Genomic DNA, 24,695 nt, shown 5'->3' on the forward strand with positions numbered 1-24,695 from the left:
CTCCTTTCTTAAACATCATGTGTGCTTTTAAGTGGTGGGAAAGGTAGACGGGAGATGGTTTTTTTCTTCGAAATATATAGATAACTTGATAGGTGTAAATTTTAATTAAATGTAGATAGTTAACTTTAATGTCGATTTAGCAAAATTTCATCAATTAGTACCATAATACTGCATTAGGGGTAGTAAGGGGAATTATGGGTGATTTTTAGAAATCTCATGTAGACAGGGGGTTGGAAGAATTTTTTTTTAATTGGACATAGTTCTAATTATTATTAATCCCATGATCCACATTTTTCATTTTAAATCTTGCTAGTTAATTCATAGCTGTTAATGATTAACAATCACACATTCTTAGGAAAATCTGTAAGGAGGTATAAACCTTTATGGGGCTAGGAGAAATTATTTTATACTTTTTAGTCAGTTTTAAAAACTTTTTTTATTTAATAATTATTTTCACTAACACCAGTTTGTTAGCAAATGTAGGTTGCCACTTTCAATAAATATGTCTCTTAGAAACTAATAAATATGGTATACCTGAAATATGTGTGTTGTAATAGTAACTGGTTAATAATGTCAGGATTCATGCTAGAGGGTGTGGACATGCTACTGTACCATATATGTATCACTGTAATAACAGTACTTTAAATAATATTTAACATTTATTTTTATCGTGATCAGATGATTTTTACAATATTAACATATACAGTAATTGAAACTAATGATACACATACAAAACTGAGAAATTTTTAATAACCAACATTTTCACAGAAAACAATAAGCAAGTATCTAGCACCTGTGTCGGGAGAATGTGGAAACAGCGAGTGAAGTTGTACTTGTGATATGTTTTCCGTCATTACTAGACAATGAGCGGGTGACTCACTCATTCACGTTATTGCACATCAAGCTAAAAACAGATAACCATAACATTAATAAAGTTATCTAAAATGCAGTAAACCGTAACAAGAATTATTATTGTATTTCAAAATCACATCCTCATTTTGTGGACACTCACCACGCAAACTACATACCTGCAAAATGACGCAAGAAAATCAAAACATTTATAGTAATTGTGAAAAGAAAAAAAAAGTGTACATCAACCAACATTATCTGCACTAAACTGTACAAAACAAATGAGCACAGATTAGTGAATCATTTCAAACAAATCAGCCAGACTGAACATGTTCAAAATAACAATAGCGATACAACACAAACGAAACAACCAATCACTTGCAGGTACTATGAATAAAAGTACGCGATGGCATCTGTTCGTCACAACTTGTGGCAGTGGGACACCTGCCCTGCAACTGTGGTGGTCGTTTCTGCTGAAACCTTTGCACGGCACATCACATGCATAGTTGATATTACCTGCTGTAGCATTGGTCGTGAGCTTGTTTTAAAGCTATTGCATAGACGAGTTAGTTTTTGAACACTCCACAGTGACAGATCACTTAATTTTAATGTATGTGTGTTCTTCGCTTGCATCTGAACGGAATGACTGTGGACGCGGGTGGATCCAGCTGCGGATCTTGGGAGGGCGAACGATGGAGGATTTTATTTTTAGTGTTATGGAATACCTCACAGTTTAATGCAAAATAAAAATGCTATTTTAACATAATCCATCATCAAAGATACGGAGTAGATCATTTGTTATTCTTACAGTTTTATTAGTTTGAATTGGAAAATTGGGGAGGGGGGGAGGTTGCGGAAGATATTGTCAACGGCCTGACCGAACTCATTAATCGTAATGCATAAATGCTGCTTTATAGTATTTTTGTAGAAAGTGTGTATAAAGCAATGCTGAATGAGATTTGGCATAATGACTAGATATGATTATTAAATAGGGTTATTTAAATAAATTTGCATAGTTCAAACAATAGTTAATAACATATTTACCTGAAAATAATACTAAGATTTTAACTAAAACTGCTGAAACTTTTAAGTGAGAGTCGCATTACAATAGCAAACTTGTATCTGCCATTAGTAACAGATTAGTTGAAAAACTACACACTTTGCCTGTAAACTGCGTCACTTATATTACTCTAGTCCGTGGCTTCCTGAATCTCTCCACAAGTGTGATGGCAGAGAGAAGATGGAATGCAGTTTGTCACAAAGTTCCTTTCTTCTTTGCTTTCTGGTGGACAGCTTTTCAACTACTACCATAAAACTTATTTTTTTACTTCTAACTGCGGCTTGTTGTTTCCAAAGAGGCAGTGTAAATCACTTTAATGAGAAAACTAACACCACAAAAGCTCCAGTAATTACCGAATAAATTCCCTTATTTAAATAATTTTCAAGTTCTATGTTTTTAAATTGTACTTTATACTTCATTAAGTCTTTTTCATAAAATAATCAAAAAGTTTGGGGTATAGTATTATATTCAGCGTCACATTCTTTTTGGGTAAATATGGTATGTATTCTGAAATTAAAACCATGCAAATAGCAACACACATATAATTAAAACTAAAATAAATGCTTCCACTCGAACTGAATGATGCTGTTGCCATGGCATCACGGACAAACGGCTGAACAGAAGAACAGAAGGAATATTTACCTTAAGAATACTATGGCCATACGTCAAATGATGAAGAATTAAAAGTAGGGGATTATGTGTACCTCCATACATCCAGTCTCAAAAGGAGATGAATTTATAAGTTTCCTAAGTATTGGTATGGACCTCATAGTCATAAGATTTTAAGGAAACTAGGCGGTGTCACATTTGAAGTTATTTTAGACGAGCGCAAAGTTGTGATTGGAATAGTGAATGAATGAATGAAATAGACCTTCATGCCCAATATCTGATAATGTTAACCATTCAATAATCAGTTATTCCAATGGAACCATAACTGGTACTGGAAAATAACCATTTTTCTCATCCCTAGCTGCTATATGCCCTTGATGGTGGCACACAATGTTTACAATTCAGTTGGTGAATGCTAGCGGCGGTCGCAGAAAGTGTGTATGTGTGATTCGCACCAAAAAATTTTGGTATTTGAGAAGTTAATATTTTATTTATTAGTTTTTTTATCACACTCAGCATTATTTCAAAGAATTCTATGTTAAATTTCATGTCAGAGTTTCGTATTATAAGTATGAATTTGCCAGTTACTGGAGTTAGATGTTTACACATGATTGGCGAGAACTGAAAGACTCACTCACAAATTTTTATCGAAATCAAAAATGTATTTTCTTAAATTTTTTTAATATGAATTTCACTACTGAATATTCCACAAACTCTAAAGAGCCAGTAATATCACAAATTTTCTATTCTATGCATGCATCACTTTGTAAAATTCCAAATACCATGGTCGCATCATATTTTGATTATGCTTACCTGTCAAGTTTTGTAACTTTTCCACCTCTCTTACAAATTGCACCTATTAATTGCATGTTTCAAAAATTTCAACTTTAAACATCTGAAAATTAGTGAAAGCAGTTTTGTTTAAATTTTGAACCACACTTTCAATATGATAATGTCAAACTGTGCAAAGTATTTTGTACAATAAAGTCCTTCCTATTTTATTAATCAAGATAGCTTTAAAATTAACATAAAAAGGGTGTTTTATTCATAACAGCAGCGCTGGATTAAAAACACACAAAATAATTAAGCTAATAATTACACATTTTAACCCATAATGCACAGGAACTATTGTTACATGAAGAACTTGGACAGCCGTACAAATGGATAGTTTCACACATTACAGTAATTTTTATATGGTTTTTATCACATCACATGTTGCTGCAACAACTCTAAATATATTTGAACTTTTTTTATTATTATTGTGAAATTTTTAAATTCTAAATGTTTTTTTCTCCTTAATATTCATAGCAGACAAAAAAACTTTAAAATATATTAAAAAATAGTTTCACATATTTTATCAAGCATTAGAATTACCGCATTGCTAAATGGCAATTCTACAGTAAATTACTGAACAAATACATGTGTGTTCTTAACTGCAGCACATGATTTTACATTTTATATTTTTTATTACAGTCCAGATAAAAAATGTGAAATATTTATAGCATATACCCAAATCCAAGAAGCCTTTAAATTTGAGATGACCTAGGTATGTACTTATAATCACCAAAGTTTTTAAAACAATATACCTATTTGTTTTGGGTTACTACATTAACAAATTTTATGAGGTCAGAAAATTTTTACATTACAACTACAATATTTGTATTTTATAACATTACTTGCAATGCAACAGTTTGTATACAGGCTAGATTGTCTTACTATTATGTACAAGAGTCCTGAAGTCAAGAAAAAACTGTTTCAAACACATTCACAAACAGTCTGGCTATCAGATATCTTCACTGTTCAGTTTGTTAGTTTCCTTATCTTCATTTACAGTCAACTTTTGGCGTTAAAAGTTAAGAACTACAGATTCAACCAAAACTAGTCTTGGATTCAGGTATAGACTGTTAAAAAATTAACAATTTTATCAAGCATTTACACAAAGAATACTTATTTCAAATTCTGTATAACTTATTTGCAAGGGACTATGAATTATAGCTAAATGCTGGACATGTGGTATTATGGACTCGGCTTAGACATGTAGGCTGTATTAATTAATGAATCTGCCTATCAGTTAGGGGTAAGCGCAAATAGCAATTGACATGCTAAATGGGGCGGGGAGGTGACATTTCCATCAATGGCTACATCATGCTGAATTTGGACAACAATAAAATTAACAGAGATTTTATGTTGGTTTACAAACAGCCAGATTCTAAGTCTTGTGACAACTATGCAATACTTGCAATAAAATTTTATGTGCAGTAAAAGTAATTTTCATTGCACAAATGTGCATTTAATTAGACATTCATGTTTTTAGGTTTTTACCTATTTGCATTTTCCATCGCAGATAAAAATTCTGATAACACGACAAAAAATATATTTTTTAATCTAACAACGAAAACTTGCAGATGAACAATGTAAACCGATAATCTACAATGGCGTGATAATTTTCTAAACTGCAGAAACTAAAAAGTAATCACAGACATGAAAGTTGTAGACAAATTAAATAAATTCACGACAGTGTTGGTTTTACATGCTTCATTCTCTGTGACTACCTCAATATAAAGAGTCTGATGGTCAGAAACAATAGCTGTGGCGGAAATGACTAATTACAAGTTGCAAAACACTTGGGCCAAACTCGGATTCCGTCAGGACAACACAGTTCATCAAAGGTTGCCGTTATGTGCATATTCATGATGCTGCAAATACATTAAGCACTCACTACAACATTTTAAAGACTATAATTATGCTCCAAAATATTTCTGTGCATTGTGATGTTTTAAGTTCAGTTTTCCGCAACACAGATAAACATAGAATGATCTAAGGTGACAGGATGTCTAAGAGTGCAGTAGAGCTTTGCACATCCTGTGTTTATTAATTAATATTAATTAACCTGGCAATTGGGATTGGACTGACACACTTTCCGAATCAGCAAGATGTCCTAGTGATGCCCATCCGAGGATTCCTTATGGTTGAGGGCTGGAAAAATTTGCAACCTGTGATGCAATTTTTTTTGTTAATTTCCACTTCATATGCTACTATTATTGCTATTTTTTTTAACATAAATGCCATTTTTTTCCTGCAGAAATAGGTTTAAATTAATTTACCACGATACTGCTACACTTTTAATAAACAAACATTTCCAAAATTGTGTTTGAAAATGCATTGTTTCAGACTTACAAGAAAATAAAAGTTTTTGTCAAATTTCCAAAACCTGATACACCTCTGAATAACATAAACCAGTATTTACAATAGATTTGCAATTCACGGTTGGTCTGCTACTCCCTACACAAATAATAAACTTAAAATCCCTCAGTGAGACTTAGTGTTAAAGTGGTTTTTAGTATTGTTAAAAGAGAGCTTGAAGTAATATAATGTTTATTAGAAATATTTTAATACAAATTTTTTAGAAAATATTTTTGTGGTTATTACCCAGAAAGGATTTAATCACGTGTGGTTTTTTTTTTGTACAAACTCAAACATTAATGCTAGTTTTAAGTATTTGTATACATACTTCAATATTTGTTTCCTAACTACTTAGGATATTATTACTTAAGTTTTGAATACTTTAATGAAAATGCTAATTTTTACAGCCCCTACTGATGTGTTTTGGGTAGCCACTGAGAAAAAGATTAAGAATTATTAATGTATGAATGAATAAGGGCTTGACGTGTCTTCAAGATCAGGTTAATTAAGTGCAACGTATGAAGTCTTGTTCAACGAGAGTATGTGTTGAAATCACGTGCGTAGGATGCGAGCTGCCATATACATATACCACATAACCAGACATAATACCACAGAGCCTTGTTGCAACTGCTAAGGGCAGCGAAAAACTTTTGGACCGACAAACACACTTAAAAGGAAACCACGGTACGCAGAAATAAAGGCAAAAAGTCAAAAACACTTAAGTTAAATAGCACAAGACACTTTTAAAGCTATGTTCATTTACAATTGAGAGATAACCTTTTGCAACTGAATTCTCTACATTCTGTCGGCATGGTATCCTAGTATCCAAAGCGTTACACAAAATAACATTTCCAAGAAATTTATTCATCTGAAGAATCTATCATACATATTTGCACTGTTCTTTAAGTTGGAGTCTTGAAACCGTATGGTCATAAATATTTATAACATATTTTATATTCTTACAGAATGCTACAGATGGTAGCGTGAAGTGTTTTTTTCACCATGTACTTAAAATGCATAAATGGAGTGCCGTCCATCTCACTCCAGGCAATGAATTAACAATTGTGGACGTAAGCGATCACGCACAGCTTAGCTGTATGTCGCACAAAACATTCAGTTTCCGCAAACTGTAACGTTATTTCTTTGGTGGTATTTCTTTCGGTTTATCAACAGCGCAACCCCTGGTTTACACCCTTAATAAAACTCTTTCCTACATTTTACAATACTTTTCAGTGGTCCCATATAAAACTCGTACAATATAAATTAATCTCTTTCTCACCTGTCTCCTGCATTTTGCAACACTTTCCTGGTCCCTGCGAACGTGTCAAAGAGGGGTTATGCCGTGCGTGCCCGCGCCATAGAGCGCAGCTCCGGGACGGCACACGTCCACAACGTGTTCCTTCAACGCGCGGGTCACTGCGAGGTCACCCCGCCGGCCAATCACGCGGACGTCTGCTTGGTGGCAAACTCGTGCAGGATGTCCCACGCCATCTCGACGTCGTTGCGCGTGATGCCCAGCGCGCGTATCACCGCGTCCTGCGCGTAGCCCTCCGACGTGAGCTGAGCGATGTGGTCCATGTTGAGGTTCTCGTACGCCACGTTGGGGTCGCCGTGCTGGTAGCGGTGCTTCTGTGCCTCGCTGGCCTCTCTCCTCCAGCGCTGGGCGGCCGTGCCACTGGTGCCCGCGCTGCCGCAGCGCGTCGCTGCCCTGCACAGCACGTCTCACCTGCCAGGCCCCCATCTGCCGAGCCCCCATCTGCCAGTCCCGCATCTGCCGAGCCCCCATCTGCCATTCCCCCATCTGCCGGGCCCCCCATCTGCCAGTCCCGCATCTGCCAGTCCCGCATCTGCCAGTCCCCCATCTGCCAGTCTCCCATCTGCCAGTCCCGCATCTGCCGAGCCCCCATCTGCCGGGCCCCCATCTGCCAGGCCCCCATCTGCCAGGCCCCCATTTGCCAGGCCCCCTACTGCCAAGCCACACAGTCTCCATCCAAGGAGGAGTAACTTCAATGTGCATGCTACAGTTACCAGTTACCGCAGCATTTCTCTTTTTGATGGAAATGCCCGAAACATTAAAAAGTCAAGTCCGTACGTTGCATGATGCGCGCGCATCATAAATATTCACTCTCATCTCTTTTGCATTAACAGGCCTAAAGAATTGTAACTTCAAACAGTTCAAAACCACAGCTCTACATGCAATAAAGTTATGTTAACAATTTGCAACGTACATTACAAGTGCAAAAAAAGCTCTCACCTGTTATCAGACGAAATAAGCTTGGCTTTATTCAGCAGACCCTCCGCTTCATTCATGTTGCAAGCAGGTCTCGCCTGCAGGCTACCTGCAAGCAAAAGCAACAGTAATGTAATTACATGCAACTCACTCATTACCTACCACTTCCCAGACACAATGAATAAAACAATGGTTTGACCAACATGAAGCAAGACAAGTTCTTCATAGAAATAATAATCAATACAAAATAAGTACTATAAAACTGAATAAATTTATCAATGGAAAGAAGTACATTAAAAATAAAGCAAAATTCTAACAAGATGTACAATGCTACCTATCAAATTTTCCTGCATATGCTAGAATAATAATTCAACACATTGTCTAAAAATACATTACCTAATATTGACATACATTTAAAAAAGATTTTCTGGTTAACGCCCCTGCCTACGTAAGCAGACATACAGTGTGCAAGGCTTTAGGAAAAACCCTGCGATTTGAAAACTACTCAAGATATCAGAGTGATGTCTACCTACGAAAATCATTTAAGAAAACACTGAGAGCTAATGGGAATGCAGTTCGTTTCCGTTTTTCGTTATAAAACCGTAATTTTAGAAGAGTGAAAAAGGGGTAAGATACCTTTTTTTTCAGAATAGGTTTCAGGCATGAAATATCTGGTACGTATTTTTCAAAGCACACCTTCATCTTCATTTCTCCGCCATATCATGTTATGGTTACCGCTCAAATCTCACAGTGTCTTATGCATGACAAGAAGACTGCGCACCAGTTCAGAGCCTTGGGAATTTGGGCGATACCTTTGAATATATATACTGTATAGAAGTCGCGAGTGGATAGGATTTACTCTACGTTTTTCAGGAGCGCACGATGAGCAGCTTGGGAACTTCACCGCTGCAGTGCGCTGCCGTAACACCCTGTATCGTCTTAGGTTGTTATTTGCACGTTAGAGCGCAGCACTGTCGCCCGCTGTCATTCCCCCGCTCCCCCCAACCCGACATTCACTGCAGCTCAAGGTCGTTCAACGGGAGTTTGTGCGTCACAAAACTGTAGGGATGAGAGGTGGGGTAGAGGGTGGGTGGAGGACAACGCATGTTTGAGGGCGGGTGGGGAAGGGGTGTTTGAAGAGTTTGACACTTGCCCGCTAGGGACCACCACAAGTCGATGCCCTAGAGATGGTGGCGATTGCGGCGGGTACCTTAAACTGTATTAGAAATTTTAACCTGGGCTGGCGACTTCTATACAGTATATATATTCAAAGGCGATACCACGCTAGAAGCACCGGCGAACATCACATGCTCCTGCCTTCCGCCTCACTAACACAAATACACCCCTAGATAGTTTAAGGCAGTTTGCTCAGGATGGTAAAGAAATTTAAAAAAATGCAGGTGGACGGAGGTACCGGGCGCGATGACGGTGTTCTCGTAGCTGGGCTCCTCGCAGACGCCGGCCAGCTCCGCGTACAGCACGGCGGGCTGCGCCGAGGTGGAGGGCAGCTGCGGCACGGCCGGGCACGGCTGCCTGGCCGCGCTCCCCGCCGTCGACAGCACGTCGTACCTCGCGTCCGTGCCCGCTGGAACACGCGGCGCAGTGCCCCATGCAGCACGACCAACACCACAACGACAGCTGGAGGTCTGCACGCCGATACACCCAGGACCCCGCCCCTGCCGGAGTGTCGGACGTCAATATAGTTTTTAACTTGTGATGACGAGTGATGATGTGAGATGTAACCCCCCAGAAAACAGAATGCACTTCACTGGAATGAAAACCGACAGTAGCGATAAACTGTCAGTGAACTAAAAATGCAGACAGCGCGGTGATGTGACCTGGCAGCCAAGGTAAAAGTAAAATCCACCTGAAATAAGTACGAACATGAGCGGCTCTATTGGTGCCGGGCGACAAAATAAATCTTCCGAGCCACAGCTTGCCAGATTAAAGACCTCTCACTAATAAGATTTTCGTATTAACTTGAATCAAAGTCATCATGTCTCTTCTAGTCCTTAGTTTCATTAAAACATATATATCTGAGTTGTTCCTTAATGTATAATTTATTACATTATAATTTAATAAATAATTAAAATTAATCAATTAACATTAATGAACCCCTGGATTTATGATGTGAAACCGCAAAGGAGAATGATATGATTCTATCTCAGATTGTGAGTGTGCCATTAGTTTAAAAATTTCACTTTATAAGACCGAACAAAGAATTAATCTCAGTAACATGTTTTTTTTTCAAAAATTACAAAGCCGTAACCATCGATAAAATACTGTACAAATTCTGGAGACAAAGACTTAATCTGCTTAATTCCCTCGTGAGGTAAAGAAAGGAACAGGAGCCTTCTCGTATCTAACCATATTTAAGACAGACTATTTTTTTTATTTTTTTATCGAGGATTCGCGCCTGTTAAGGCAGGGATTTATAAATGAGCGACTATTGATAGCATTATAACAGCTGTGGACGTTCTTAAAACTAAATTTAACTCTTTAACACCAGTAATTTCACAGAGTAAAATATGGGTTGCAGCCAATCATTGCAGACTTCAGGGAATTCAAAATTTTAATAGCAAACAATATAATACATAAACAATAAAAATTTTTTATAGTCTTAAGAAAATCTATTTTTTTTTTTTGGCTCCCTGGCGTGAGGCGAGCGAGCGTCTCGGAGGCTGCCGGAGGTTACCTGCCGAGGTGTCGGAGGGATCGGCGTCGTGCGCGACGATGGTGACCGTGCAGGAGTGCGGGGGCAGGGGGGCGTCCTCCTTGGGAACTGTCAGCTGACCGCTGCAACACACGCACGCACCGGTCAGCCCCAGGACCACGCTTGTTCCGCGACCAGGACGTTCCGAGACCTCCTTGCGCCCGGGAGCCCCGTCACCAAAACACTGGGGGCTGCGAGTGCTGGAAGTATTCAAATCTCAAATTGAATAATTTTATATTTCTTTTTTTTTTGAATTTTTCACTATGTAAATTAAAAATAGCACCGTAAAGTGAGTTCATACATAAAACACCAAAATGCAAGATAATAAGTACATTGTAAAGCCTAAAAATAAATAAATCCACAAAATTTATCAGCATTTTTAATTAAAAAATAACTCAAATAAAAAAAAATATTTTAATACAGTAAATTCATTAAAGTAATTTATTCAACAGAAAGATTGTATCAAAATATACATAGATTATAAAATTGGTTACTTACTTCTTCTTTTTAGCTGTTATTAATAACTAATTTTAAAATTAAGGTATTGGTACATTTTCAAACATAAAAATATTTGATAATTTATTTTTATTGTTCAGTCATTCTGTCTTAGACATATCAGTTAAAATTAACTGCTCTAGTGAAATATGTATCATGAACCATTGAAGTTTCATATTGTTTATTAATATGTTACCTTTTTAAGAAGAAAGAGAATTTACACCAAAATCTCCTGTTTTAAAAACAAAATTAACCTAAAAATAAAACCATAAAATCTTGTCTCGCTGGATAGGTGCATAAGGAGAGACTCAAACTCGCTAAAATTTAAATGAAAAGAGTGCAACACGTATGGAGTCACGATACCAGCTTCTGGTAACACCAAACTGTGATTCACACTTGGTTCAATCACGGCTCATGTTATCTTTGCTTTAACTCTATGTCCAAGTTTGAACCAAAAGTGTTTTTCCTGCTTCTCCATTCATCCAACCTGCTGTCCACGTGCAAGCATGCAAAACAATCTTTTGAACAATTTTTGCAACACGTTGGAGGAAATATATTTGAAAGCCTACAAGTCCACTTTAATGTTCCTTCACAAACTTCATATCGCTAACATTGCAAAAGACAATAAATAAGAAGATACATTCACAAACTAATTTCAAAGCCTTTAGAAGAACTATAATGTTTTTTTTCATTCCACTCATCACTTCCTTGAACATCAAAATTTCTGCAACCTGGTGTTTTATGCATCAATTTACATTCTTCTACAGCAACATCATTGTCTCAGCTGAATATTTCCACCATCACGCCACAATTTTAAATAATCTCACTCAGCAGTTACTCAAAACTGCCTATCTGGTAAAATAATAAACAACAATTTTCCATTCTTCCAAACACTAGTCTTGTATGTAATACTTCACAAAATTTAAGAACATTTATTAGCCTCCTGATTCTTTTCACATAATTGTACACCCTTCTCTTCTGTTACTGTACTTACAAAAGAAATCCAGTTCTAAAAAGTAATAAAAAAAGGCTGACCTCTGAACCAAACAATGACGGCTGTACCTGGGTGAGTTGGTGGGACTGCCGAGGGTGGGGGAGGCCCGGCGGGGGGGCAGGGGCGGGGGAGGGGCGGCCGGGGTCGCTCCGCGCCGGTGCAGCTGGGGCGAGGCTCGGGGCGAGATCATGGGGCTGCGGCCTCCCTGCGGACACAGCACGGCGTGAGCCACCACCGCCAGGCTTCCGTGCGACGCGCCGGCAAGATACCAGACCTGGCCTGTCGTCGCTCAATCCAGAACCAACAAAAAATGTGTAAATTCACACAATTTATCACAGTCTAATACAGTAGTCTCACACTAATCCGTAACATCTGGCTAATCCAAACAAGTTTTGGAAGAAAAAAAAAAAATATTTTTTTTTTATTTAAAACATTATTATTTAAAGTCTTGATATAATTATCAACATGCTTAACGAATTTGTGCTTGTAAAAATGTTTTAGACATTTATTTTACTACATGCTGTTGCATTATGGCAATTCTATTGCTGATACGAAAATATGGTAATCTGAACAGGTCTTGGCCCCTCATTAGTTTGGATTAGGGGGAGTCCATTGTATTTGTAATTTTGAGCTATAACCAAAGAGTCAAATTTGTATATCTAACGTTAACATTCACCAACCTGGATATCATCAATCAATCAGTCCTGAATATGAACTCAACAAACTACATGCAGCATGTACTAATGATGATGGCAGCAACATGGCAGTAAAATAAATCTCTCTTGTTTTTATTTTTTGCTGAACATTGACATCTTTTATTTACACGTGAAGATAATGGTTTCTCGCAGATGACGTTGGCCAACGAACATCTTTAAATAATAAATTTCAACTCATTTATTTTATTTACCTGGATATAAGACTCTTTAGTTGTAGAATGATTTTGTAAATACTATCATCCAGAATTAAAAGATAATTTCCATATTCCCCACGTCGGGCAGGGAGCGACTCACCCGGGCATCAGCCAGCTCCGAGCGCGGCGACAACGCGAGGGCTTGCAGGCAGCTGTTGTTGCAGTTCCACGCGTTCAGGTCCTGCAACGACACTCCACAGTGAACAACACCGCGCACCGAGCGGCCGGTGGCCGTGCTGTCTGCACGCCGGCGACGACGGTGACGGAGCTCCATCGGAACAAGGAGGTTCAGGGACGAGGATCGGATACAATGGACTACGTGGATGACGGTGAAAAAAAGATTCACAGTCAAGGATGACAAAAAGACACGAATGCAATGAGAACACGTTGATGAAGAATAGTAGGGTAAAACCTATTTTATCCGGCCCTCAATCTGGATCTCCGGATAATCCAAATAAGACATGTAAACATTTTAGTTAATGTTCACATAAAAATTACTGCAAAGAAAGAATTTCCTTAAATCTCTGAAAGTTGATTGTTTTGTCAGATATTACTTCTCCAGTCTATTTAAAAAATTAACAGAGTTCTCAACCACTTAGTAAATGTGCTACAACTTTTCTAGGTTCTCTAATAGCTAACCAACTAGATAAGAAATGTTTGCGAACGTGCAACATCTTTCTTGAACTTACGTTTGTAGAAGTTAATATGTTAAAATAAAGATTAAAAATAAGTTCCCAAACCTCCTGCCTGCTAGTTACCTGGGTTTGATAATATCATTAAAGACCTAGACAAACAACACATTCAAGAGAATTATGAAAGAATTATATAATGATTGTAGTTAGTTTAACAATCAAAAACAAAGAAATATGAGAAATAAGGCAAAAAAAATTTTATTATTGTATGTACTGCTGAATATACTACAAATGTGTGTAAGTCAAAGAAAAGTATCTAAAAAAAATAATAAAACATTTTATTATGATGATAAATCAGGTCAATTAATAATTTACGTACCACCTACAGTAAAACCCTCTAAGGAAAATTGCACTAAAATAAATTTCCTGTATGGTAGGTTTAAAAAATTTAGCACTTCACTTAAAAATATATAAATCTTTATCATTTTAATAGAATTTTCTCTGTTAATAAGTTCCAAGAGAAGCTTCTTAACAGGGACATACTCTATTTATGAAATTGATCAGCACTAAAATAAAAGTTGTTTAAGTCTGTACTTTGAGCCACTATCAACTAGTCTATAGAATGTACTTACCAGCAACAATGCCCCAACGTGCTCACAATGTGGTTACAGATCTCATCCGTGACAGGGCATGCTCTTGGCCCACAGACACTTTGTTCCACATTAATAGGAAAGTGCTTTTTAAAATTGGTCGCAAAAACATTTTGTCTGCAACCTTCAGCGTGATAGTTGGTCATTTGTTTACACTGTCAAACTATTGTTCAATATTATCAGCGACGTGTTGGAAGCAAGTAAAATGTGCGAGTCCAATGGCAACAAGAACAAGGCATGGTCGAACCAAGAACCGCGTGTGGGGCGCGGTAGCAGATGTGCGCAGCAATCGCAGAGTTCCTTCAAGGCGCTCCCACCTCTGCCGCAACTGTCGCTCCTCTGTGCCTCACGGAGTCCAGGGTTAACCACCACCCTCCCTCTTCGCTACATCTCGTTTTGCACTTTAACGTCAACTCGAAAACCTCTACTCTTGTCGCCGCAGCCTTCGCGAGACCCAAACAAGCACATTCTAACACATCCATGTCCCTTGCCGTACCAGCTACACAGTCTCGTGATCACAGAATGTACGGAAGAAAAACTATTCCCCACTTATCAAAATAAAATAATATATACAATCATCACTGATTTAAAATAAATATTTTAAAGTTAAAAACCTTTAATTTAAATCTTTAAATATAAATATATATTGCCCAAATATGTATTTTTCACTAGTAAAATGTCAGCTTTCCTCTTAATACGGGCCAAAACCAACAACTTCCACACGCTCCCAGCAGTCTCGTCAGATGCTCTACACATAAATATAATTTAAAAATAATTAATTTCTGTGCATCTCTCCCGCTAAATCAACTCTATTTCCCCCTGATAAAGATGCAGGTACAAGCAGCATTTAATTTCTAACACAATGGCAAATCTCGTAAACACACAATGAGAGTGTAAGGAGTAACAATATAAATAAACTAAAGGGTACTTTATTTTCTCCACAAAATATGAAAATTGTCTCCAAAAAACAGCTTTTAACATACGTACTCTGTATTCTGGGTTGTATTATGTTTAGGTTTACAATAAAATGTTTAACATTGCTTACACACCTACAATACTAAAATATTGCTAAAACCTAAACTTATATAAAAGGCTAAAAAATACTGATAAATTTTCTGGAGCGCCTCATGAATTACTTTATATAATCGCCAATAGAAAATTACCTAAAAAACTGTATTTGACATTGACACAAAAAAAACTACCGAAATGTCATTAACAAAATGACTAGATAACAGATACACAATTTGTGTATCAACAAAACTTAAGCCCGGGATTTTCTTATAAAAAATTATTAATTAAAATTTATTTTCTAAACCATAGTTTCAGTTTCTCGGGGGCTGTTGATGTGCACAAGGAAATATGAGAGAGCTGTTTTGTTTTCTTGTACATTACAGCTGGACAATAAACGGCCCGAAGGGAAATTTGGGGTTAAAGAAAGGGAGACTTGGAAAAAAAACGCAGGAGGTGGAGAGAGACAGAGCAAGAGGGCTCCATGTTACACGCATGTTACATGAGTGACCCAGCCATTACCGTTAAGTCAGCCACACAAGAACATGACTTAACTGGAAACTGGAGAACCTCGTACACACATACTTACGAAAAGTATGATTATAAAATGGTACATTAACAGCAGGTGGCAAGAAATATCCATGCAGCATGCAACTCTTTAACACACACAGTAGTTACTCGTGGTTACTCTATTCAAGGTTGGTGATGGCGTGAAAAAAGCTAAGTTCCTCCTGAAAACATGCATTCAGAAAATCATTTCTCCCAATACACACACAACACACTCAGATGCCCACTTTCTTACATTACTTTGTTTTTCGACTGTGTGTGCCGGGGGTTGTATAAACATGGCTATCTTTAATGAAATGGAAACGAAACAATAGTTGGAGAATATTAGAACAATTTTAACACAAGAAAATATTCTTATTAAGTTTAAAATCTTAGTGAAAACTTCTGATTGCAAAATATTTTAAAATATTAAAAGAAAATTTGTGTAATTTAAATACATAATTTTTACTACCCAGTTAACTCAAACACCAGTATAATTACTTTTTTTTGCAATTTCTTTTAAGTATAAAATTAACGAAATTTCATGACACAAATCAAAAGTAAACACTTTGTTTCAGAGTTTGTCATAACAGAAATATTAACCACTTTTGAAGCCATTCTGATCTTTTTAATATTCTGTTACAGTTGACACTTAGATACAAGAATATTCTATATTCAATTATGTTTTCTAACACAGTTTGGCATATTTTAGATCATCTCACATGTACTTGAAGTTGTTTTATTGAGGGAACCGTACATTAGAGTACATTTTATATTTTACTATTTTCTAAACTGATTGGCACTGAATATTCCACGTCTTCCTTATTGACTGGATGGATATGATACTGAACACTAAAAAACTCAATAGTATGAATAATTTTTTTTTAAGAATATTATTGACTTAAAATAGTAAAATCATTTCTTATAAATGAAATGAAGATTCATTCTACCAGTGGTTCTCAAAGTGCAAAGGGCGTATTGGCGAATACTATGTAGAGGATTCCGGGTGCACCCCTTGGTATTCCAGAGAAATGTGTGTCCAGATATAAAAATATGGTTACTTTATAATACTGTTTCCTTACGGATGTACAGCTCTTTTTATTAACACATCATTATGAGTTACTTGAACGACTATAGAGGTTTTGCTGGAACAGTGACTTAATTATTGTTACATATCTCTCAGAAATTTGTATTTAGAGCGCCTACAATAATTTATCGGATTTTAAATGTGCCCTAACTTCAAAAAGTTTGAGAACCACTGCATTACACACTCAAATAATTATGATTAAAAAATTTGAAGTTTCCAACATCTCAGTTACGACAAAGTTACACCTCCTACATCACGATTTCCTTACTCGCAGGAGAAGAATGGCATTTCCCTGACCGTACTTCCTTCAGGCACACTTTACAGAGTGTTTTGTGAATTCAACAGTGGACTCTTCAATCATTTCCAGTGAACATGTAGCATTCCACAACCCAACTCAAAACATTTTAATTTCCCAGTATTTCTGTTCCTGTATGCCTGCCTCTTGGTAACAAAGTGGTTCTGTCTTAGTGTTTGTACTATAAACAATAATCACAGTGAATTACTTGCGAAACTATGCAGCCAGAAAGCGTTTGTATCAGTTTCTGTGGAACGAAAATTTAGTAAAATACTGGAAATGTCAAACACACCAACTACACACAGACGTTCATGACTGTCGACCACATGCGTAGAAAGCCAAGAACTAATGTCAGGCCACTACGGGCCAACCAAGGGACATTTACATGCAAACTGGGTAACACAGCTACTGAATTACTTACCTTCAGATAAGAACATGCAGTAACCTTGTAACTAAAAATAAAACATTGAACTAAAATATGTTTACAGCAGTACAAACCTCTAAAACCTTCCTAAATTTCTTTCCAAGAAAAGTCATGTTTTGTGCTTTTATGAAAAAACTTCGGAGATGTATTTTGAAACATGTTCGTCGAGACTCGCAATAATTCTACTAAAAAATACAGCTAAACCCCTTATAATTAAAGGATTTTTCTCTTTAAAGTATGAATTTCTAATAGATACTTACAACGGTTTATTTATTTACAGTTCAGTACAAAGTACTTTCCATATTAAGTACCAAAAATGTGGGGTTTTCCGGTAAGTTATATTAAGATTTCACTCTGGTACTAATTGAAACAATTTAAGAATGGTTTCATACAGTGGTCCACTTAGATGTTTTAAGTTAAATTTTTTTATGAGACAATGAAAGTTTGAATTTATAAACCACCAAAATCAAATTTTATAAACTAACGTAAAGAACAGAAAGTAACAGGAACAGTTTATATGTTTAACACCCAAATAAATTCAAGCTGTAATGTAATAATTGATAAAATTAATTGTTTTTTCGATTTTTGCAATAATGGCATTTTTATCTTTGCTTTTATTGTAAAACAATTACTTTTAACCTGTTAGTTTGATAGCACTAGTTGGACCATCACAAACTTCTTCTTTCACAATTTGTGGGCTTACATGCTGTTTTCATCACCATTTAACATAGTTAACAGATGGATACATTACAATAACAACTCATCATATGAACCTCACAAATATAACCGCATGCTAATTTACAAAACATATTTTATGTTAGTGAAACTATCAACTTAATCTCAAGAAGTCCTTTAGTCATGTTAGATAGGGTCTACGATGGATTTAATCAAAGACTGGTAGTTACCACTAGAATCATGTAATGTGAGATATACATATTAGTGCTAATTAATACATATTTAAAATGCCTCTAGTATATCATTGTAGTGAAAGGTTTTGTATAACTACACCTATTGCCTATTTTAGTCAAAAAACAAGGAAGAATAAAATTTTGAGTTACCAAATTATGATTCCACTTTTAATTTTTCAAAGCTTCTATCACCCATATTGGTCTGAACTGTTTACTCGGGATTTCAATTTCTCATGCCCACTCTTCACGATGCCAAATATCTGCTATAACTTCTGTTTGTATAAAAGTGGGCATGGCAGCATGTGTAGCCAAGTGAGTAAATAATTCATTACTCTATCATACACAATACCTAAAGTGCTAGTTGATTAATTTTAAGACACACCTCTATCATCTTTAAGTTTCCGATATCTTAAATTGGGGTGCAGCTAACAATCCTGATGATTTCCTACTTTTGCAGCTAGTTAAAAAAAAAAGAGCAGGTTACTCAGTGAGGTGTAAACAGGACATGGTGTCATCTTGTCAGCCGCCACATTACGATCAAACACTTTAAATGTCAAAGTACAAACTCTCCTTGTTCAAGGCTGAGGAGAAGGCAAATAAACACTTTACGGTAAGAAATTTCCTTTAAAATCTAGCACCCCACTGTTAAACACACACCAGTCACAAATTAATGTTTAACTTAAATTGAGGTGCTCCATTCATTATGCCTTAAGACTGGAGTAAATACAAATATCCATGATATATTTCCCAACATATTTTTTTTTTAAATTACTTACAAAAAACACTTATGCAAAATTATTACTGAAAATAAGTTTCTACAAAATATTTTGCTAAACGTTTATGGTAAAACAAAAGAAAAAATGAAAAACAACTTTAGATATAAAACAATTTTATTTTCTATCACTCCATTAAAATGCTAAAAGCTTTCTTTTACCAATGCAATTGCACAATACAACATGCAAAACACAACTATTCATCACAAACAAAACATAAATAACTCCAGTTTCACCACTGCATCCTTACAAAAACAAAACACTAGCATGATCCCCACCAACTGTAGGGCACACACATTACTTGCTGCAAGTCACAAAACGAGGAATACTTGTTCAAACCCAGCAGTCTTTGAGTTGTTACGTTTCTCCCGTGTTCATGCATCTGATGTCAACGTCACAGACAAGAACACAAGTCTTTCCTGTTTTGCCAGCAAGAACCACACACATTACCAGTTTTCAAACTTCAGCAATAGCAACATGATGGTTCTGCATATATAAACACTTTATAAATAGTGTATAGTTAAATCAAGTTATTTTATTCACAATTCTAATTCGTGAATTAATGCTGCTATGGTACGAATTGTAGAAAAAAAAATTTCCTTACTTACAAATAATATTAACTGATGACAGATAAATACTGTGTTTTCCTGGAAATAATTTAAAAACAATTACAAACATATTTACACGTACAAAGTTCAGTACCAGGTATAGGAATACAAGGATACAACACACAGAAAAACTTTCATCTACTGTATAAAAATATGTTACAGGTGTGGTACACTCACAGCAGGTAAACTTTATTTACAGGGTTCCTCTGCCGTCGAGAGAGTGAACCGCGCGGGTACCCGGCCGACGGTTTGAAAACTGCGCGTGGGATGCGTTTCAAGCGGGCAAGGAAGAAAGCCAAGGCAAGGGACGTACGGACGGACGTACGGACGGACGGACGTACAGGACCACAGAACAGCAAGCAACAAGCGAGCGAGTTACTCTGACGTTTCCGCTACCTCCTCGTCCTCGTCCAGATCGACCAGGTTGCCGGTCGAGCCCGCCTTGTGCTGCCGCTTCGGGTCGAACGGATCGACCACGATCTGCTCCGTGCCCTTGATCTCCGCGCGGCAGAACGGACAGCCCTGACCCTCCGAGTCCTGCAACGCCAGCGCAACAACCCACATAGGACGCTACGTCGTACACAGACACTTCTGCGGCTCCGTTTCTCGGCGGCCGGACCTTAACTTCAGTTACTCTTTAAAAAATTATGTAAATTGTTTATAAAATATGAAATTTCAATCAGGCTTTGACTAGTAGGAAATACATACATAACTATTTTTATTTCTTACCACAATTTTGTAAAAGATGGTATTCACTTAGTAACTTATGTATATGCCGTGTCCACCGCCCAAGCCCTTGGCTGTTTGTGGCCATGTAACCAATTTAAAACTAAAATTTAAAAAAAAAAAATTATCCAAGGTTCCCACAGCATTCTCCCTGGACTCAAAATCTTCAGTACCCACGATCACAAAGCATCGCACAAACGTGAGGGGAAAACACTCAGTTAAGTACCAAGTGAAGCCATTCAATAACTCATGTGACAGTAGTTGTGGGTTCGATACTCAAATTTATAAAGTGCCAATGTTACATTGGAGGGTCTGTCGCTTCTAGCCTTCGTGTGAAACTGTACGACATTAACCTCACCACACTAAAAGAACGATTACTTATTAAGATTTATCCAGCTTTCCTCGCATGTCAAAGGGATTTAGAAGTGTGATAAGCAGTCACTAGCTCTACAACTTGAACTTCACACTGTGGTCTGATGGCTGAATTCGGGCAGTTTAGTGCCGGACATTTGTGGCAGCGCTGGTTATTTAAAACTGAAAAAACTTAAAATAAAATGCAGATGTAATCTTTCATGGTAACCGTCTGTGCTTCCCTGAGAACGTTGATTATAAGACAGCTTTAACCCTTATGCAGCTACAAATTGCAAGCCAAGCTATTCCCATTACGAAATGTAAGATATGAGTAACGAAGAGGATTCTATATCTTAACTGTGAAAAGAAGTTTCCTGCGAGTTAATCATCTTAAACGTGTAAATAACAAATGAGAGAAACGCAAACTCATTTGAGCAACAGGAACACAATGTGCATGTAGTATGGAAAGAACAACACGAGGCAGAGTGCTGGTAGATTCTTTAAATGATTTTCAATGAGGAATAATTATTTATAAAATTTTAATGGGCATATGCCATTGCTGGTTTTCATGGTATGTCACAGAGAAACCACAAGAATGGACAAGAAACGCAGAAAAACAAGCCAAAATCAGCAAAATGTCAAATGTACGAACACACGGACAGTACAGGCAGACATTTGAAGTTTGCTGATTTTGGCTTGATAACTCTGTGGTGTTATGGAAGAGAGGGTTTAAGTCAAAAACATCAAAATTTTAAGAGAGGTGAAAGAAAGTCAAGGATTATTTGAAGGATATGCCTTTTGACACTTTATATGGTTTGTAGTTTTGTGTTGCCTGTATAAAATATCAATAATTAATAATATAACGACTAATATTTGATCGTGAAAACAGTATTAAGACTTTCTTCCACCTCTCTTAAAATTTGATATTTTTGACTTAACCCTCTGTTCCATAACAGCACAGAACTGTGTGTTTCTCTGGGACGCGCAGTGGGTTTTGCGTGCTCACTCCCACCTGCCAGGAGGTGAGGCACGGGGTGCACAGCAGGTGGCCGCACGGCTCGATGCGGATGTCCTTGTCGTTCTCCGCGCAGATCTTGCACAGCTGGAAGGTGGAGCCCATCTCGCAGTACAGCTCGTACTGCTCCTGGGTCACCTTGATGTGGTCCTCCGGCGTCGGCTGCACGGCCCACGACAGGTCCGGGTTCACGTTGCGCCCGTCCGGGTACAGGTAGCTGCGCACCAGGACACCCGTCGCTGCCACACGCTGCCACCACGCCGATCCGATCCCTCGCCCGCGCTTTCCCGAGTGTCCACGTACACCCTGCAGCTGTGCTGCTCCGAATCCTCTGTCTGCCAGCGTGACAGATGCGGCCATCATGTCTGTCAGTGTTTGAATTTCAATTCAAGTGCTTGCTCTGCATAAAGGTAACCACCTACGTAGCTACATACATTATATTTAAATCATTTCGACAAATATGCGTGTGTTTTTTTTTTTGCAATCTTTTTTTGTATGGCCTCACTCACTGAAGGAGTAACACGTATGTCTGTGACAAACAACTGTGGCTGTCATGGTTTCCGCATGATTTAATCTTTTTTTTCCAAAATAAATCTATGAATTTATAATTATTATTATTAAAATCAAAAGTTTATATTTCAACTAAGTATACTAACATACATGTTCAGCTATTTAAACTAAAATGACTGAATATTTGCCTACTTTCGAATGGTTCAACTTTTATTTTACCAATTCATACCATAATGCAAAATGTCTATTTGATGCCTATGGGTATTTCATTTCCAACTTGAGAGTTCAATGTTTCGAAATGAAATTATTTAGCAAACACTGAACTCCTGATTAATGTTATTTATTGTTTTTTCCTGAACTTTTACCATTTTTCTTAAGATTTCCAGGTTTCCCATGACCTCATTCATTTTCCACGACATGTCTATGGTTGCCTGGTCTCCCGAGCCTGCAGCACTCCTCGCTGAGGCACTGAGGCACTGAGGCACCGAGGTACAGAGGCACCCTGACAGACGCCCCATCAGTCAAGATGGCCTGCTCAGACACTCAGGAGGGGAGGGGAAGGGGGGCAGTTCAATTGCTTACAGAAGCCGGAAAGTTCCACGTGCTTCCACGCTGGCTGGGTTTAGTTTAGTAACCACGCCATTAGATCTAATATGAAAGATTTTAATGAAGTCCTGATCAAAATTTACATGTAGCTTGCATGTGTGTGATCAACACATAAAATAACATTATAAACAAAAAAATTCTCTGAAAATTTTAAATTTTTCCACAAATACTCTATGCTAGTCTATAAAATCAAAACCTTATAGAAATAAGTTTTGGGAAAAAAACTTTTTTGTCCGTCTATCTAGTGCAATATATGTCAACTAAAAATTTATACAACAACTTCTATGAAGTAGTTTAAATTAAGTTAACTAACTTTAAAACTTTTTTAGGTACCCTTCTTGTTGATAAACATGACATAACTTTAATTAAGTTCTCCAATAGTAAGCCACTGTTTTATAACTTCCATAGCAATTTTTTTTATATACCATATTTACCTGAATATAATGCTATGATTTTACCAAAACTGGGGGGGTCCATTATAATCACAAACTTGTACCCTGCCATTGGGAACAGCTGGGTTGAAAAACTAGAGGCTCTGCCTCTTAAATGTGTCACTCACGCCACTTTAAAATAAACTCCCAAACCTCCACTTAGTTGAAAAACTAGACACACTGTGTGTAAACTACATTGCTTATACCAGGCTTGCTGAACCTCTAACAGGCATGGGGGATGACAGATGCGGGATGAAGGAGAGGGAGCAGTTGGAGTTTGTCACTGGGTTTCTTCTGCTTCTCTTCACTGTGGCTGCTGACCACCTACACCACATTCTGTGCTTTCCGAACAGCTGCCTTTGGCTACAGCCACAATACAACTTTGGCTTGGTGTTTCGAGAGAGACCATGTAAATCACTCCAGTGACTAGAGTCCGGAAAAATTCGCGAATTCATTTCGTGACAAGATGAAATTCAAACACGTGTACAATTCTGCTGGTCCTGCTATTGGCTCGCAGTTTAACTGTAGTTCTCCGGGCCAATGAGAGACCATCGACCAAAGAAGCGTCGAATCACAAGCTACCCAGTGGAGACGCCTCACAAGTGAGCACCCAATGAACACGCGGTGTCTGCTTGAGAAATGCAGAGGATGGTGGAGGCTATTCTAGAGGTCATTGAATACGCGAATTTTTCCGGTCTCTCTACCAAAGACAAAAGTGGCACCCGAAAGGGTCTGGTACATATGGACTAAATTTAATAATTTAAATAATTTTCAAGTGTTATGTACTTGAATTGCAATTTCTAATCCGTGAAGTAATTTCTCATGAACTGGTAATCAAAAAGTTTGGGTGTACACGGCAATGCTACTGGGCCCGCCGACGGCGCACTCACAATCCCTCCCGGTAGCCGTCCAGCAGGGCCTGGCACAGGGACTTGTTCTGGGGGATGGTCTGCAGGATGTCGCCGTCCGCCGTCACGTAGCCGATGGCCCACTGGCCCAGCCGGGTGCAGCTCAGCCGGAACACGTAGCTGCAACAGCCGCGCCGCAACTCTGTCCTCCGCGTCCTAAACCTCGCGCCCACC

General features: G+C 37.6%; 1 protein-coding gene across 2 annotated transcripts in view; it reads right to left on the minus strand.

The window, feature by feature from the left end:
- Positions 1-646: 646 nt before the first annotated feature.
- The window catches only part of LOC134537419 (E3 ubiquitin-protein ligase CBL-B), an 84,543-nt gene continuing 60,494 nt past the window's right edge, over positions 647-24,695 (minus strand). Inside the window, exons 4-12 of one of the 2 annotated variants that reach the window (XM_063377821.1) lie at positions 24,504-24,641; positions 22,064-22,283; positions 20,371-20,511; positions 13,144-13,224; positions 12,202-12,338; positions 10,627-10,727; positions 9,346-9,516; positions 7,956-8,040; positions 647-7,409 (exon numbers count right to left, since the gene is read on the minus strand). In XM_063377821.1, the coding sequence (XP_063233891.1) occupies positions 7,142-7,409; positions 7,956-8,040; positions 9,346-9,516; positions 10,627-10,727; positions 12,202-12,338; positions 13,144-13,224; positions 20,371-20,511; positions 22,064-22,283; positions 24,504-24,641 (1,342 nt within the window). In that variant the 3' untranslated portion in view covers positions 647-7,141. Of the gene's footprint in view, positions 7,410-7,955; positions 8,041-9,345; positions 9,517-10,626; positions 10,728-12,201; positions 12,339-13,143; positions 13,225-20,370; positions 20,512-22,059; positions 22,284-24,503; positions 24,642-24,695 lie in introns of both variants that reach the window. The other variant, XM_063377820.1, reaches the window with a different exon arrangement.

This window comes from Bacillus rossius, chromosome 12 (genome assembly GCF_032445375.1).
Source record: "Bacillus rossius redtenbacheri isolate Brsri chromosome 12, Brsri_v3, whole genome shotgun sequence".
NCBI lineage: Eukaryota > Metazoa > Arthropoda > Insecta > Phasmatodea > Bacillidae > Bacillus > Bacillus rossius.